Raw genomic sequence first — 18,795 nt, 5'->3', positions numbered from 1 at the left:
GATTAATTTTACCAATGGCAACAATTAAGGGCTCAAACCTGCTATAATAATCGTTGGATGAGAATTTTGTATGACATTTTAGTTTTAAATCACTCAACTGGATCATTCTGTTTGTCTCCTCTCAAGGCAAGCAATAACTGCAACTGCCATTAAACACACATGGGCTGCTATCATCATCCAGAAGCACAGCCGAGGTTTCTTGGTCCGTCGCATTTATCAGCTTATTCTAGTAGCTGCGGTGACCATACAAGCATTCTCCCGGGGTTGCCTGGCCAGAAAGAGGTTTCGCAAGGTACGGTGATGAATGCCACTTTACTTGTTATGGGACTAATCTTATATTTGCCAGGTGGTGTGGTTTAGCATTTTTATCACTCACTATAATTTTATCAACCTATTCCTTTGTAATCGGTGGCAGTAACTGTACCTGGAAAATTCTGCAAGAGAAGGGTTAACACTAAGCAAAATTGATTTCTATGTGGAAATTACAATAGAATACCTAATACATATCAGTGGGGATTGGTATAGGCATGTTTTTAAGGCTATGAATCAGTGTTTGTTCCATCTACTGTCAGTGGAGGTCATTCCGAGTTGATCGTAGCTGTGCTAAATTTAGCACAGCTACGATCATGTTCCCAGACATGCGGGGGGATGCCCAGCACAGGGCTAGTCGCCCCGCATGTCTGTCCACCCCCCCCCCCCCCCCACACACAAGTACAAAAGCATCGCACAGCAGTGATGCTTTTGTACTTGTTGAGTAACTCCCGGCCAGCACAGCTCCTGCGGCTGTCCGGGAGATGCTCGTCGCTGCCACTGCCACCCGCCCCCCACACGGTCCGGCCTCACCTGCGTTGGCCGGACCGTGCCCCCAAAACGGTGGCCAAAAAGCCGCCATGCCACCCCTCCCGCCCAGCGACCGCCTCTGCCTGTCAATCAGGCAGAGGCGATCGCTAGGGAACGACTGCCTTTGGCCGCCCGGCATGCGCCGGCGCATGCGCAGATCCGATCCGAATGCTGCGCTACGAACAACTGCAGCAAGCGATCGGGTCGGAATGACCCCCAGTGAACCTATGGCTATGTTTGGAGATATCTCAACTTTCTGTCTTGTTAACGTGCATTATATGTGTTATAAACATTGGTCTGACAACCAATTAAGGGGGTCATTCCGAGTTGATTGTAGCTGCGATCATTTACACTGACATGCGGGGGGACGCCCTGCACAGGGCTAGCCCGCCCCGCATGTCAGTGCCGCCCCCCTCCCCCCCCCCCGCAGAAGTGCAAAGGCATCGCACAGCGGCGATGCCTTTGCACTTCAAGAGTAGCTCCCGGCCAGCGCAGCTTTAGCGTGCTGTCCGGGAGCTACTCCTCGCTCCCCGGCCTACAACGGCTGCGTGTGACGTCATGCAGCGGTTGCGGCCCGCCCCCCGTTCAGTTTGGCCACGCCTGCGTTAGCCGGACCGCGCCTACGAAACGGCGTCCAAACGCAGCCGTTGCGCCCCCTCCCGCCCAGCGACCGCCTGTGCCTGTCAATCAGGCAGAGGCGATTGCTAGGGAACGACTGCCTTTGGCTGTCCGGCATGCGCCGGCGCATGCGCAGTTCCGACCCGAATGCTGCGCTACGAACAACTGCAGCAAGCGATCGGGTCGGAATGACCCCCAGTGAACCTATGGCTATGTTTGGAGATATCTCAACTTTCTGTCTTGTTAACGTGCATTATATGTGTTATAAACATTGGTCTGACAACCAATTAAGGGGGTCATTCCGAGTTGATTGTAGCTGCGATCATTTACACTGACATGCGGGGGGACGCATGTCAGTGCCGCCCCCCCCCCGCAGAAGTGCAAAGGCATCGCACAGCGGCGATGCCTTTGCACTTCAAGAGTAGCTCCCGGCCAGCGCAACTTTAGCGTGCTGGCCGGGAGCTACTCTTCGCTCCCCGGCCCGCAGCGGCTGCGTGTGACATCATGCAGCGGCTGCGGCCCGCCCCCCGTTCGGTTTGGCCACGCCTGCGTTAGCCGGACCGCGCCTACGAAACGGCGGCCAAACGCCGGCGTTTCGCCCCCTCCCGCCCAGCGACCGCCTCTGCCTGATTGACAGCCCTGCCACGACCTTCGGCCGACTGGCATGCGCCAGCGCACTACGGCGCATGCGCAGTAGAGACCCGTTCGCTCGCCTGCGATAAACAGCAGCGAGCGAACGTGTCAGAATGACCCCCTAAGTTTGTTGGTTTTATGACAAAAGACACCAACATATGAAACATTTTGCAATTTAATGGGTATTTAGCCCATATTTTAATATGTGTAAAGTTTACCAAGATCATACCGTATGGCAAGCAGGTGAATAATGCATTTTCCATGGTGATCATTTGTTTTAAAGATGCGGGAGGAGCAGAAGGCTTTAATACTGCAGAAGTATGCTCGTGCTTGGCTGGCTCGGCGCAGGTTCCAGAACATCCGGCGCTTTGTGGTGAACATACAGCTTTCTTATAGGGTACAGCGACTGCAAAAGAAACTTGAAGACCAGGTAATGTTTCTACAACTTGTAGGACCGGTGTGGGTTTCCCAGTCTAGGATGCCATCATATTGGATTTTCATTTAAGCCTGAAGAACATTCTGTTGAAGTGTTGTGATAAATCACGTGGATAAACTTGCTTATTTAGTGATAGCAATGATGTTTTGCTTAAATAATGTTTTATATATATATATATATATATATATATATATATATATATATATGAAGCAAAAAAGACTGCGGCACTCGAAGACTTGAAGCAAAATACTAGTGTATTAAAAATGACACATAATGTCCTATATATATAAAATAGCAAAATTATACATTTAATAGAAATGGCTTTCAATAAAACACATGGATGGAAAAATGTTTTATTATACTTGAAACCAATAAACAGTTTAACGTGTTTTCCAATCTTGGAGAAAACCTTCTCTTTCCATAGTGCCACCAAATGTGCTACCACCAAACCTGTTATCTCTTTGCTTCTCCCTGCTTAGCAGGTATGGCCATTGGCCAGTTTGCCAAAGCCCTACATGGGGAGCATATACCCTCAGTTAATGGATTCACTGAAATACAGTGAATTCTGGTTTTTTTGGGGGAAGTGCAGTAAATAAGCATTATTTCTCTTACGTCCTAGAGGATACTGGGGTCCACATTAGTAACATGGGGTATAGACGGGTCCACTAGGAGCCTTGGACACTTTAAGAAATTAATAGTGTGCACTGGCTCCTCCCTCTATGCCCCTCCTACCAGACTTGGTTTATAAAATGTGCCCGGAGGAGACGGTCACGCTTTGGAGAGCTCTTGAAGAGTTTTCTACATTTTATTTTTCTATTTATTATTTTCAGTCAGGGCTGTTTGGCAACAGCCTGACTGCTTCGTGGGACTTAGGGGGGAGAACGGCCCAACTTCCTAAAGAGTTAATGGTCCCATTTCTCTGCTGACAGGACACTGAGCTCCTGAGGGAGCCATTCGCGAGCCACACCACGGCGCATCGTACCCTCCCGCAGCACGCCGCCACCCCCTAACAGAGCCAGAAGACTGAAGAGTGGTGAGCACAGCATCGGCGTCCCGGTTAGCAGGCCGCCGGCGGGAATGGCGGCACAAGGGTAGGAGCGCAGCTCTGAGTACAGGCTGTGCTCCGGGGGCTCAGAAGGACATTTTCATATAGGTGTCCCGCTGCTGAGGGGCGCGCTGAGCCACCATTGTTACCCACACTGACTACAGACATAATAGGGGTTTTAACCCGCTGTTTTTCACAAAAATTACCTCAGGTCAGTTTCAATAAAGTGCGGGAAGCCGCGCGCCATTAAGGGGCGGGGATTCTCACTGAGCGTATCCAGCAGCTCTCCAGCACCATTTTCCCTCTGCAGATTGTACAAGCAGCATATACAGGGAAGCGCAGCTCCTCCACAAGGACTCCTCGTCTCCTCAGCGGTACCAAGGGGTCTTAGTGAGGGGGGGGAGCAGTGATAGTATACTAAGCCCTATTAAGGAGCTAGTATCGTGACCCAGCTAAAAAAATGTTGCTTTGGCTAGAGGTTCGCTGTGTGGCTGGCTCTGACTTCTGTGTCTCCCTCAGACTCTGTATAGATAATCTGTGTTCCAATTGTGTGTGTGTGTGTGTGTGTGTGTGTGTGTGTGTGTGTGTGTCCCTTCACAACCATGTCCAGGGACTGTGTGTCATGCACAGCGGAGTGTCTTTCCTCCCCTGGGGACTCACTACCCTGTATTCGGGATAGTGTCCATTCTCAGGCTAGTGGGGCAGAACCCCCATGGTTAGCTTCCATTAAAGGGATGATATCTAATATTTCTACAAAATTATCCCTTAATGAGAAAGAGACGTCATTTGTAAGACAGACTATGGATGACCTAATTAATAAAGATTCAGTCCCCATACCAGCGTCTCACCCCCCCCCGCCATTTGCCCGCAAAAGTGTACTTTGGCCCAACTCATGCAGGGTGATACTGATGACGATACATCAGATCCAGAGGAGGGTGAAGTAGATGTGAGTGTGGGGGGGGGGGGGGTTGCCGTCCTATCACAGGGCATACAGGCCATGATAGAAGCTGTCAGAAATGTCCTGCACATTCCTGATAAGACGGCTGAGGTTGAGGAGGAATCTTATTTTAATATAAAAAAGAAATCCTCAGGTACTTTTCCAGCATCAAGGGAATTAAATACTTTGAACAAACTTGGGCTAATCCTGACAAAAAAAATCAGATCCCTAAAAGATTAATTACATCCTTTCCCTTTCTTCTGGAAGATAGAAAGAAATGGGAAAACCCGCTAATGGTGGACGCATCGGTATCTAGGCTGTTTCGTAAGATAGTCTTACCTGTTCCTGGGGCAGCATCCTTAAAGGACACAGCTGACCGCAAGATTGAGAACACTCTCAAATCGTTATACACTGCTGCTGGGGTGGCCCAGAGGCCCACTATAGCTTGCCCATGGATCACTAAAGCAATTGCACAGTGGTCAGGTAACTTAATTGATGGATTGGATACCTTATCTAGGGGGGAGATTGTTTTACTCCTGCAGCATATTCAGTGCTACCTTTATGGTCGAGGCCTTAAAGGAAATTGGTTCGTTCAACGCACGCACCACTGCCATGGCAGTTTCAGCACGCAGGGGCTTGTGGCTGCGCCAGTGGATGGCGGATGCGGATTCCAGGAATGGAGTGTAAAATCTACCTTTCACAGATGAAGTCCTGTTTGAAGATGAACTGGATAAGTTGATATCCAATGCTACGGCGGGTAAGTCTACGTACCTTCCTTCCCCAACACCCCCAGCTAGAAAAACCTACTCTGCTCCGACTCTGCAGTCCTTTTTTGGACAGCGAAATTCAAAGGCAGATCCAAGGGTTCTTCTACAGCCTTCAAAGGTAGTAAAGGTAAACCCAGAAAACCGTCCGTTGCAGGTTCTCAGGAACAGAACCCCGGATCTGCTTCCTCAAAGCCTTCAGGATGACATTGGTCCACATTGCCTGGAAGACAGGCAGGTGGGAGCTCGGTTACTTTATTTCAGTCACGTTTGGGCAGCATCTTGCCAGGATCCCTGAGTCATAGATCTTAACGCCCAGGGATACAGACTGGAGTTTCAGGAACTCCCACCTCACAGATTCTTCAAATCAGGCTTACCAGCTTCTCCAGAAGCAAGTGTAACTTTACAGTCAACAATTCAAAAACTGGTTCAGACTCAGGTCATTGTCCCAGTTCCACTTCAACTACAAAACAAGGGTTATTACTCCAACCTGTTTGTGGTTCCGAAACCGGGCAGTTCGGTGAGGCCATTCTCAACCTCAAATCTCTGAACCCGTATTTAAGGATGTTCAAATTCAAGATGGAGTCTCTGAGAGCGGTGATCTCAGGTCTGGAGGTGGGGGAATTCCTGGTGTTTCTGGACATCAAGGATGCGTACCTTCACATTCCAATTTGGCCGCCTCATCAGGCATATCTAAGGTTTGCACTGCAGGACTGTCACTACCAGTTTCAGACCCTGCCATTTGGCCTCTCCACGGCACCGAGGGTATTCACCAAAGTAATGGCAGAGATTATGTTTCTCCTCCGCAAGCAGGGAGTGAACATAATACCATACCTGGCCGACCTGCTGATAAAAGCGCCTTGCAGGGAGAGGTTATTGGACAGCATTGCTCACTCAACCTGACTTCTCCAAGATCACGGGTGGATTCTGAACCTGCCAAAATCCCACCTGGAACCAACACAGAGGCTTCCGTTCCTAGGAATGATCCTGGATACAGAGGAACAAAGGGTGTTCCTTCCATTGGAAAAGGCATTGGTAATCCAGTCAATGGTGCGGGATGTCCTAAAACCAACCCGGATATCGGTGCATCTGTGCATTCACCTTCTGGGGAAGATGGTAGCCTTTTACGGGGCTCTGCAGTACGGAAGGTTTCATGCAAGGCCATTCCAGCTGGATCTGTTGGACAAATGGTCCGGATCACATCTTCTCATGTACCAGAGGATACGTCTGTCACCAAAAGCCAGGATTTCTCTTCTGTGGTGGCTCCAGACTTCTCACCTGACCGAGGGTCGACGGTTCAGGATTCAAAATTGGATTCAGCTAACCACGGACGCAAGCCTCAGAGGTTAGGGAGCAGTCATCCAAGAGGAACAGTTCCAAGGAAAGTGGTCAAGTCAGGAAGCCGTTCTTCCGATCAACATTCTGGAACTAAGGGCCATATACAATGCCCTTCTTCTAGCTTCGCATCTTCTTCAAGATCAAGCCATTCAGGTTCAGTCGGACAATGTGTCGGCAGTAACGTACATAAACCGACAGGGCGGAATGAAGAGCAAGGCTGTAATGTCAGAGGTAACAAAAATTCTCCTCTGGGCAGAAAGACACGTGGTGGCGCTGTCGGCAATCTTCATTCCGGGAGTAGACAACTAGGAAGTGGACTTCCTCAGCAGACACGACCTCCAACCAGGAGAGTGGGGCCTTCACCCACAGGTGTTCGAGTCCTTAACAAGTTGGTGGGGAATTCCACAGATAGACAAGATGGCCTATCGTCTCAACAAGAAGCTAAAATGCTATTGTTCCAGGTCGAGGGACCCACAAGCAGTGGCGGTGGACGCTCTGGTGACTCCATGGGCCTACCAGATTATTTACGTGTTCCCACCTCTTCTACTGATCCAAAGAATTCTCAAAAGAATAAAAAGGGAAAAGGTTCAAGCAATTCTCATTGCTCCAGATTGGCCAAGAAGGACCTGGTACGCGGATCTACTGGAGTTTCTCCTGGAGGACCCGTGGCCTCTGCCTCTATGAGAGGATCTTCTGCAACAGGGGTCGTTCGTCTATCAAGAGTTACCACGGCTACGTTTGACGACATGGAAGTTGAGCATCAGATTTTAGCCCGGAAAGGCATTCCGAACAAGGTTATTCCAACCCTGATCGAAGCTAGGAAGGGGATAACGTCTAAACATTACCACTGTATTTGGAAAAAATATGTCTCGTGGTGTGAAAACAGGAAATTTCCTGCAGTGGAATTTCAACTGGGACGTTTTCTCCTTTTTCTACAGTCAGGTGTGGATGTGGGCCTACGTTTGGGCTCCTTGAAAGTTCAGATTTCAGCCTTGTCCATTTTCTTCCAGATACAATTGGTTTCCCTCCCTGAGGTTCAGACGTTCTTGAAGGGTATTCTGCACATCCAGCCGCCCTTTGTGCCTCCCACGGCACCTTGGGATCTTAACGTGGTGTTGCAGTTTCTGCAATCGGACTGGTTTGAACCTTTACAGGAGTTTGACTTAAGTTTCTTACATGGAAGACTGTTACACTGTTGGCCTTGGCTTCCACAAGGCGTGTGTCCGAACTGGGGGCGTTGTCTCACAAAAGCCCCTATTTGATTTTTCATGAGGATAGAGCTGAACTCAGAACTCGTCAGCAGTTTCTTCCTAAGGTGGTGTCTGCATTTCATATCAACCAACCTATTGTGGTTCCGGTGTTTACTGACACCTCTGATACCTCAAAATCTCTGGATGTTGTGAGGGCTTTGAAGATCTATGTTAAGAGGACAGCTCATCACAGAAAGTCTGACTCGCTGTTTGTTCTCTATGATCCCAAGAAAATTGGGTGTCCTGCTTCAAAGTAGTCTATTGCTCACTGGATCAGACTTACTATCCAGCATGCTTATTCTACGGCAGAATTGCCGGTTCCTAAAGTACAGGCTCACTCTACTAGGTCGGTGGGTTCTTCCTGGGCAACTGCCCGGTGTGTCTCGCCTTTACAGCTGTGCCGAGCAGCTACTTGGTCGGGTTCGAACATGTTTGCTAAGTTCTACAAGTTCGATACTTTGGCCTCTGAGGACCTTCAGTTTGGTCAATCAGTTCTGCAGGAACCTCAGCACTCTCCCACCCGGTTTGGGAGCTTTGTTACATCCCCATGGTACTAATGTGGACCCCAGTATCCTCTAGGACGTAAGAGAAAATAGGATTTGAATTACCTGCCGGTAAATCCTTTTCTCGTAGTCCGTAGAGGATACTGGGCGTCCGCCCAGTGCTTCATGTTTTCTGCCCTGTTACTTCGTTAAGTAATATTGTTGGTTCAGCTGTTGCTGTTCCTATTTAGTTTTGGTTAGCATGGCTTTCCTCTTGTTTGTGTGTGCTGGTTCGAATCTCACCACTGTTCTGTTACATCCTTCCTCAGGATATGTCCGTCTCCTCGGGCACAGTTTCTAGACTGAGTCTGGTAGGAGTGGCATAGAGGGAGGAGCCAGTGCACACTATTGATTTCTTAAAGTGCCCAAGGCTCCTAGTGGACCCGTCTATACCCCATGGTACTAATGTGGACCCCAGTATCCTCCACGGACTACGAGAAAAGGATTTACCGGTAGGTAATTAAAATTGTATTTTTACAGTTTGTATTTTATTTTCTTGCAAGAAACATAACCCAGCATCATTTGAAATGTACCTATAGAGCTTCACATATTTCACAGTAACCTCATTTGTAAGAAAAGTAAATGCAGACTTATGGTGTTCTTTTAATAACCTCTAGAATTGATAAAAGTTATATATTATAGATAAACTAGTTATCACCCTATCAAAATGATGGAACAACATAACAGTAATTTCAGTGCCGGAGTCTGTGCATGATCGAATGGAGCAACACTTGAGTTGCTCTGTTGGGCATCATCTACGTACCCTCCAACATTTTACACATAAAAACCGGTACAAATTAGGAAAGGGGGCATGGCCACGGATAAAAGGGACATGGCCACACCCCCTTTCCTACACTTTCAATGGAAATTTGGAGAGTCAAAAATCGGTACAAAGCCCTTTTTGGCAGGTACAGACCATGAAAAAAAGGTACTATACCTGCCAAAAAGGTACATTTGGAGGGTATGCATCTAGTGGCCACCGGAACGCAAAACACTTGAATTTCCCCCATAGAGGTGAGGAGCAGCCTCAGCCTTTTGTTAAGATGTTTACAGTATCAAACAAAAGAAGCAGCACCCACTGTATTCTGAAGTGAAATGTTTATATAAAAATTAGAGATGAGCGGTTTGGTTTTACTCAGATTTACCCGAATCTCCTTATTGGCTCACGGACGTTACGTGTTTTGGTTAGCCAATAAGAAAAATCCAGAAAAAAAGAACTTGCGCTAATTCTGGTGTTAAGAACCGGGTAAATCCGAACCCGCTCATCTCTACTAAAAATATATATCTATATATGAAAGCAGGTTTAAAATATTTGCAAATAAAAAGTGAAACAATTCATTCTTTTGCCTCATAAAAGAATGACCTTGTTATGCTTCTATGGAGCAGATTTATCAAAGCTTGGAGAGAAATAAAGTGCAGAGAAAGATCAAGTACCAGCCAATCACCTCCAAACTGTCATTTTACAGGCTGTGTTTGAAAAATGACATTTAGCAGCTGATTGGTTGGTACTTTATCTCTCTCCATATTATCTCTCTCAAAGCTTTCAGAAACCTGTCCCTATATCACAATAGAAGCGCAGCCTTATACACTGTCCTGTAATTCTGACTGCTATCCGCTCAGTGAGTGTGAAAACAGTGTAATCGCTCCATTAGAGACCACACAGATCGGCATGCTTAATTTATAGCATAAAAGATGTCTTTGTATCAATTTGGGAAATAACTGGCATGTCCACATAAAATATTGTGGAATCAGCTTTCATGAACGGTTAGACAGATATACTGTCTGGCAAACAAAATGGATGAACTTCAGATGCTTCTTGGCTGCGCTGGGGCCGGCATTGCTGTGTCGGCTGCCCTGTGCTTTACAGAGACCTGTCTCAGCAGGCGAGTGCTTGACGAATCTCTGTCCCTGCCAGGCTTCTGTTTGCATAGTCAGATCGCTCGGAGCTGCTGTCAGGGAAAACTAAAGGAGGGGGGGAGGGTCTGTTTTTACATCAACACTGGCTGGTGCACTGACACTGTGGTTCTGCACCGATCGTGTAGCCCTGACTTGGAGACCCTGTTTATCAACTGCAAACCCTTCTACTCCTCTCGCGAGTTTGCTTAATTCATTCTGGTAGGGGTATATATCCCCCTACAGGCTTGTGTTAAGTCAGCTCTGCAACAACTTACAATGTGCTTAAATGATGTAGAGCGTAAACACTTGGACTCTCTACCCATCAAATTAGGAGACTTCAACAAGGCCAACCTGAGTAAGGAATTGCCCAAATACCGCCATCATGTTAAATGCCCCACGCGTAGTGATAACATCTTGGACCACTGCTACACAACCATAAAGGACGCCTACCACCCTGTCCTCCGGGTGGCTCTGGGGCATTCTGACCACTGTCTGGTCCACTTGCTTCCCACCTACAAGCAGAGAATAAGATCTGCTAAGCCAGAGGCCTAGTCTGGTCCAGCAAGGCTGAACTGACACTGCAGGCATGCTTCGACTGCACTGACTGGAATGCTTTCGAGTCCGCCGCTATTGACTTTGATGATTTTGTCGATACTGTTACTTCGTATGTTTATTTTTGTGAGGACTTATGTGTGCCGGCAAAAACTGTCCGTATCTATGCTAACAACAATCCTTGGTTTACCACTAATATTAAGCAGCTACGCCTCACCAAGGAGTAGGCGCATAGGAGTGGGGATAAAATCAGGTATAGGCAGACCAGGAATACCCTAACTAGAGAGATCAGGGCGGCAAAGAAACGCTACGCCGACAAGCTAGTGACCAGATTTTCAAACAACGACCCTCGATCGGTATGGAAGGGCCTGAAGGCTGCCACCAACTTCAAGGGTCCCACTCCCTGCTCTGGCTCTAGCTAACAGCTGGCAGAGCAACTGAATGGCTTTTACTGCAGATTCGAAAAGTCCCATGACACTAGCAACACTCTGACTCATCCTGACGCAGTGCTGGTGGCTACGGCGGACGCAACCCCTCGCTCCCAGGGCACCCTGCCCACTCTTCAGGTGGAGGCAGCTGAGGTGGCTAAGCTGTTTAGAAGGCCGAAGCCCAGGAAGGCACCTGGCCCAGATGGCTTGTCTTCATCCACCCTAAAAATATGTGCCGAACAGTTGGCCCTGGTCTTCACAGCCATTTTCAACTTGTCGCTTGGAAACTGTGAGGTCCCAGCTTGTCTTAAGCGCTCGCTCATTATTCTAGTACCGAAAAAATCTTCCGCTCACGGCAACCTGAACAATTACAGGCCGGTTACACTAACTTCGGTGGTGATGAAGAAGCTGGAACGACTGATACTGAATCATCTGTCCACGGCAGTTACCGTTCTCGACCCTCTGCAGTTCGCCTACAGGGCGAACAGATCAGCAGAAGATGCGGTGAATCTAGGTCTGCACTTCATTATGCAGCATCTGGATTCGCCAGGCGTCTATGCTAGGGTTCTGTTTGTGGATACTATCATTTCAGGCATTATACTCCCTAAACTGCGCAGCTCAGGGGTACCAGAAACGCTATGTTCCTGGATGGTGAATTTTTTAACGAACAGGGAGCAACGGGTCAAGATGGGGAATTTCACCTCTAGCGTTAGGACAACTAGCACGGGCGCTCCGCAGGGACATGTTCTTTCCCCCTTCCTTTTCTCACTGTACACCAACGACTGCATTTCTGAAGACAAATCTGTGAAACTCCTCAAATTTGTGGACGATACCACGCTCATTGGACTCATCAGAGATGGCGAGGAGTCGGCTTATAGAAGGGAGGTTATGCGGCTAGCCACCTGGTGCAGGGCAAACAATCTCGAGCTAAACACACAAAAAACGGTTGAAATGATTGTCTACTTCAGGAATCACCCCCCTCCCCTCCCCCCACTCACAATTGCAGACAATGTAATAACTGTGGTGGAAACCTTCCGAGTCCTGTGTTCCTCAATTTCCAATGATCTCAAGTGGAAGTCTAACATCGAGGGTATTCTAGGGAAAGCCCGGCAGAGACTGTACTTCCTACATCAGGAAGTTCAAATTGGTGCAAGAACTTCTAATCCTCTTCTACTCGGCAATCATTCAATCCGTCCCCTGCTCCTCGATAATAGTGTGGTTTGGCTCTGCCTCAATCCACGACAAAAATAGGTTACAGTGGGACGTAAGTTCTGCTGAAAAAATCATAGGGACAAATCTTCCGGCAGTCGAGGATATCTATCGGGCAAGGGTTATGAAGAGGGTTGGGAGGATTATTGACGACCATTCTCATCCTGCTCATGATATGTTCCGACTACTACCGTCTAGCAGACGGTACTGCTCGCAACTAGCGCGAACTGCTAGACACAGGAACAGCTTCTTTCTCCAAGCAATCAAACTGTTCAACTCGACACTCGCTTAGCATTACTCTCAAATTCAGATCCCTACTTGTGTATTCTAGTCATACGTCACATGTTCTTCTTCCTTTATGTTTTTTTGCTGTATGGGAGCTGTAGATATCGGAAACCAGTTCCTTGTGTATTGTGTATTTTTGTACTGATACATTTGGCAATAAACTGATTCTGATTCTGTACACTACATACAGCAAGCAGAAATTGTGAATGTGTACTGTGTAGTAATTAAACACTGGAGCAGCCTGCAAAGGCTTCAGGGAACTGTCAGCCCTGGGGTCCTGGATGTGGCAGTGACGCAGCTGTGCTGTCATTTGTATGAACAGTGTAAGGAGTAATATTTGAACATTCTCTGGACGTAGATATATTCTGGTTGATCATTTATATCCAATTGGCATGACTTGCTAAGCATTCAGATTTAGTGGTAAGGGGTAAATGTATGAATGGTCGTTATGGGGAAGAAACAGTATCAGCGCACATTACGTGCAACGATATCGCTTCTCTCCCATGTATTACTGCAGCAGTGCAGGCACAGTGACAGGGTTGCTATGCCCCTCTGTCCATATCGGCGACATGGACAGGCCGATATGAGGGGGCAATGAATGAACGATCAATGACACCTATGGCTGTCGATTTCAACAGCTGCAGGTGGCGATGCCCTATCTCCACAGCAGGGGCAGAGCTGTCCATGGCTGTGGCGGGTGCTGGCTCCGGGCTGCGCAGGGGATGACGCGTGAGTAGCGAGATCTCGCACATGTGCAGTGAAGCCGGCCAGGCAGGGAGACACAGCTTAGTGCTGATGCGAGGTGAACTCAGGGGGGCATCGCCAGAGGGCTTCGTTAGACAAGATGTTTATACATCTTGTCGATGTCCCTTCCTGCTTCACCCCAGTAACGATCTGTGCCGTTATAATACATTTACCCCTTAACCTCTGTTCTGCAAATATAAGTTAATGTATGCTACCTCTATTGTAACTAAGTTCATTTTGCTTTAGAACAAAGAAAACAACGGACTGCTGGAAAGGCTGACTAGTTTAGCAACTACTCATTCACATGATGTTGATAAACGACATAAACTGGAATCAGAGCTGGAAAAATCTGTCATGCAGAGGAAGTCACAAGAGGAAAAAGGGAAGAAGTTCAAGGATGACAGTGAGCAGGTATGTGCCCTGTGCAGTCACAGAATGGGTCAGTAGGTGTACAGTGAGCAGGTGTGTGCCCTGTGCAGTCACAGGACGGGTTTAGTCGATGTAAAGTAAGCAGGTGTGTGCCCTGGACAGTCACAGGACGGGATCAGTCGATGTAGAGTAAGCAGGTGTGTGCCCTGTGCAGTCACAGGATAGGGTCAGTCGATGTAGAGTAAGCAGGTTTGTGCCCTGTGCAGTCACAGGATGTGGTTAGTTGGTGTACAGTGAGCAGGTGTGTGCCCTGTGCAGTCACAGGACGGGTTTAGTCGATGTAGAGTAAGCAGGTGTGTGCCCTGGACAGTCACAGGACGGGATCAGTCGATGTAGAGTAAGCAGGTGTGTGCCCTGTGCAGTCACAGGATAGGGTCAGTCGATGTAGAGTAAGCAGGTTTGTGCCCTGTGCAGTCACAGGATGGGGTCAGTCGATGTAGAGTAAGCAGGTGTGTGCCCTGTGCAGTCACAGGATGTGGTTAGTTGGTGTACAGTGAGCAGGTGTGTGCCCTGTGCAGTCACAGGACGGGGTCAGTCGATGTAGAGTAAGCAGGTGTGTGCCCTGTGAAGTCACAGGATGGGGTCAGTCGATGTAGAGTAAGCAGGTTTGTGCCCTGTGCAGTCACAGGATGTGGTTAGTTGGTGTACAGTGAGCAGGTGTGTGCCCTGTGCAGTCACAGGACGGGGTCAGTCGATGTAGAGTAAGCAGGTGTGTGCCCTGTGAAGTCACAGGATGGGGTCAGTCGATGTAGAGTAAGCAGGTTTGTGCCCTGTGCAGTCACAGGATGTGGTTAGTTGGTGTACAGTGAGCAGGTGTGTGCCCTGTGCAGTCACAGGACGGGGTCAGTCGATGTAGAGTAAGCAGGTGTGTGCCCTGTGAAGTCACAGGATGGGGTCAGTCGATGTAGAGTAAGCAAGTGTGTGCCCTGTGAAGTCACAGGATGGGGTCAGTCGATGTAGAGTAAGCAGGTGTGTGCCCTGTGCAGTCACAGGATGGGGTCAGTCGGTGTACAGTGAGCAGGTGTGTGCCCTGTGCAGCCACAGGATGGAGTCAGTAGGTGTACAGTGAGCAGCTGTGTGCCCTGTGCAGTCACAGGACGGGTTTAGTCGATGTAGAGTAAGCAGGTGTGTGTCCTGTGCAGCCACAGGACAGATCAGTCAGTGTACAGTGAGCAGGTGTGTGCCCTGTGCAGCCACAGGATGGGGTCACTAGGTGTACAGTGAGCAGGTGTGTGCCCTGTGCAGTCACAGGACGGGTTTAGTCGATGTAAAGTAAGCAGGTGTGTGCCCTGGACAGTCACAGGACGGGATCAGTCGATGTAGAGTAAGCAGGTGTGTGCCCTGTGCAGTCACAGGATAGGGTCAGTCGATGTAGAGTAAGCAGGTTTGTGCCCTGTGCAGTCACAGGATGTGGTTAGTTGGTGTACAGTGAGCAGGTGTGTGCCCTGTGCAGTCACAGGACGGGTTTAGTCGATGTAGAGTAAGCAGGTTTGTGCCCTGGGCAGTCACAGGATGGGGTCAGTCGGTGTACAGTGAGTTGGTGTGTGCCCTGTGCAGTCACAGGATGGGGTCAGTAGGTGTATAGTGAGCAGGAGTGTGCCCTGTGCAGTCACAGGATGGGGTCAGTCGGTGTACAGTGAGCAGGTGTGTGCCCTGTGCAGCCACAAGATGGGGTCAGTCGGTGTACAGTTAGCAGGTGTGTGCCCTGTGCAGCCACATTATGGGGTCAGTAGGTGTACAGTGAGCAGGTGTGTGCCCTGTGCAGCCACAGGATGGGGTCAGCAGGTGTTCAGTGAGCAGGTGTGTGCCCTGTGCAGCCACAGGATGGGGTCAGTAGGTGTACAGTGAGCAGGTGTGTGCCCTGTGCAGTCAAAGGACGGGTTTAGTTGATGTAGAGTAAGCTGATATGTGCCCTGTGCAGCTACAGGACGGGGTCAGTCGACGTAGAGTAAGCAGGTGTGTGCCCTGTGCAGCCACAGGATTTGGTCAGTACATGTACAGTGAGCAGGTGTGTGCCCTGTGCAGTCACAGGACGGGTTTAGTCGATGTAGAGTAAGCAGGTGTGTGCCCTGTGCAGTCACAGGACGGGTTTAGTCGATGTAGAGCAAGCAGGTGTGTGCCCTGGGCAGTCACAGGATGGGGTCAGTCAGTGTGCCCTGTGCAGCCACAGGATGGGGTCAGTAGGTGTTCAGTGAGCAGGTGTGTGCCCTGTGCAGTCACAGGATGGGGTCAGTAGGTGTACATTGAGCAGGAGTGTGCCCTGTGCAGTCACAGGATGGGGTCAGTCGGTGTACAGTGAGCAGGTATGTGCCCTGTGCAGCCACAGGAGGGGTCAGTCGGTGTACAGTGAGCAGGTGTGTGCCCTGTGCAGCCACATTATGGGGTCAGTAGGTGTACAGTGAGCAGGAATGTGCCCTGTGCAGTCACAGGATGTGGTCAGTCGGTGTACAGTGAGCAGGTGTGTGCCCTGTGCAGCCACAGGATGGGGTCAGTAGGTGTTCAGTGAGCAGGTGTGTGCCCTGTGCAGTCAAAGGACGGTTTTAGTTGATGTAGAGTAAGCAGATATGTGCCCTGTGCAGCTAAAGGACGGGGTCAGTCGACGTAGAGTAAGCAGGTGTGTGCCCTGTGCAGCCACAGGATTTGGTCAATACATGTACAGTGAGCAGGTGTGTGCCCTGTGCAGTCACAGGACGGGTTTAGTCGATGTAGAGCAAGCAGGTGTTTGCCCTGGGCAGTCACAGGATGGGGTCAGTTGGTGTACAGTGAGCAGGTGTGTGCCCAGTGCAGTCACAGGATGGGGTCAGTCAGTGTACAGTGAGCAGGTGTGTGCCCTGTGTAGTCACAGGACGGGTCTAGTCAATGTAGAGTAAGCAGGTGTGTGCCCTGTGCAGTCACAGGGCACACACCTGCACAGGTGTGAGCAGGTGTGTGCCCTGTGCAACCACAGGATGGATCAGTCAGTGAGCAGGTGTGTGCCCTGTGCAACCACAGGATGGATCAGTCAGTGTTCAGTGAGCAGGTGTGTGCCCTGGGCAGTCACAGGGTGGGGTCAGTCGGTGTACAGTGAGCAGATGTGTGCCCAGTGCTGTCACAGGATGGGGTCAGTCAGTGTACAGTGAGCAGGTGTGTGCCCTGTGCAGTCACAGGACGGGTTTAGTCGGTGTACAGTAAGCAGGTATGTGTCCTGTGCAGCCACAGGATGGGGTCAGTCGGTGTACAGGGAGCAGGTGTGTGCCCTGTGCAGTCACAGGACGGGTTTAGTCGATGTAGAGCAAGCAGGTGTGTGCCCTGGGCAGCCACAGGATGGGGTCAGTAGGTGTACAGTGAGCACGTGTGTGACCTGTGCAGTCACAGGACGGGTATAGTCGATGTAGAGTAAGCAGGTGTGTGCCCTGGGCAGTCACAGGACGGGGTCAGTCGGTGTACAGTGAGCAGGTGTGTGCCCTGTGCAGCCACAGGATGGGGTCAGTTGGTGTACAGTGAGCAGGTGTGTGACCTGTGCAGTCACAGGATGGGGTCAGTTGGTGTACAGTGAGCAGGTATGTGCCCTGTGCAGCTGCAGGATGGGGTCAGTCGATGTAGAGTAAGCAGGTGTGTGCCCTTGGCAGTCACAGGATGGGGTCAGTTGGTGTACAGTGAGCAGGTATGTGCCCTGTGCAACCACAGGATGGGGTCAGTCGGTGTACAGTGAACAGGTGTGTGCCCTGTGCAGCCACAGGATGGATCATTCGGTGTACAGGATGGGGTCAGTCGGTGTACAGTAAGCAGGTATGTGTCCTGTGCAGCCACAGGATGGGGTCAGTCGGTGTACAGGGAGCAGGTGTGTGCCCTGTGCAGTCACAGGACGGGTTTAGTCGATGTAGAGCAAGCAGGTGTGTGCCCTGGGCAGCCACAGGATGGGGTCAGTAGGTGTACAGTGAGCACGTGTGTGACCTGTGCAGTCACAGGACGGGTTTAGTCAATGTAGAGTAAGCAGGTGTGTGCCCTGGGCAGTCACAGGACGGGGTCAGCCGGTGTACAGTGAGCAGGTGTGTGCCCTGTGCAGTCACAGGATGGGGTCAGTAGGTGTTCAGTGAGCAGGTGTGTGCCCTGTGCAGTCACAGGATGGGGTCAGTAGGTGTACAGTGAGCAGGAGTGTGCCCTGTGCAGTCACAGGATAAGGTCAGTCGGTGTACAGTGAGCAGGTATGTACCCTGTGCAGCTACAGGATGGGGTCAGTCAATGTAGAGTAAGCAGGTGTGTGCCCTGTGCAGTCACAGGATGGGGTCAGTTGGTGTTCAGTGAGCAGGTTTGTGCCCTGTGCAGCCAAAGGATGGGGTCAGTAGGTGTACAGTGAGCAGGTATGTGCCCTGTGCAGTCACAGGACGGGTTTAGTCGATGTAGAGCAAGCAGGTGTGTGCCGTTGGCAGTCACAGGATGGGGTCAGTTTGTGTACAGTGAGCAGGTATGTGCCCTGTGCAACCACAGGATGGGGTCAGTCGGTGTACAGTGAACAGGTGTGTGCCCTGTGCAGCCACAGGATGGATCATTCGGTGTACAAGATGGGGTCAGTCGGTGTACAGTTAGCAGGTGTGTGCCCTGTGCAGTCATAGGATGGGTTTAGTCGATGTAGGGCAAGCAGGTGTGTGCCCTTGGCAATCACAGGATGGGGTCAGTCGGTGTACAGTGAGCAGATGTGTGCCCTGTGCAGTCACAGGACGGGTTTAGTCGATGTAGAGCAAGCAGGTGTGTGCCCTGGGCAGCCACAAGATGGGGTCAGTAGGTGTACAGTGAGCACGTGTGTGACCTGTGCAGTCACAGGATGGGGTCAGTCGGTGTACAGTGAGCAGGTGTGTGCCCTGTGCAGTCA

General features: G+C 50.0%; 1 protein-coding gene across 2 annotated transcripts in view; it reads left to right on the top strand.

Annotated features, from left to right (window-relative positions):
• MYO5C (myosin VC) overlaps positions 1 to 18,795 on the top strand; it is a 333,517-nt gene that overhangs the window by 134,935 nt on the left and 179,787 nt on the right. For both annotated transcript variants that reach the window (XM_063926097.1, XM_063926096.1), the window contains exons 20-22: positions 127 to 292; positions 2,375 to 2,521; positions 13,764 to 13,928. In XM_063926097.1, coding sequence (XP_063782167.1) covers positions 127 to 292; positions 2,375 to 2,521; positions 13,764 to 13,928 — 478 coding nt within the window. The remainder of the gene's footprint in view (positions 1 to 126; positions 293 to 2,374; positions 2,522 to 13,763; positions 13,929 to 18,795) is intronic.

The sequence above is a fragment of the Pseudophryne corroboree genome, chromosome 6 (genome assembly GCF_028390025.1).
Source record: "Pseudophryne corroboree isolate aPseCor3 chromosome 6, aPseCor3.hap2, whole genome shotgun sequence".
Taxonomy (NCBI): domain Eukaryota; kingdom Metazoa; phylum Chordata; class Amphibia; order Anura; family Myobatrachidae; genus Pseudophryne; species Pseudophryne corroboree.
The sequence above is the reverse complement of the archived record's forward strand: the minus strand, read 5'-3'. Positions and strand labels throughout refer to the sequence as shown.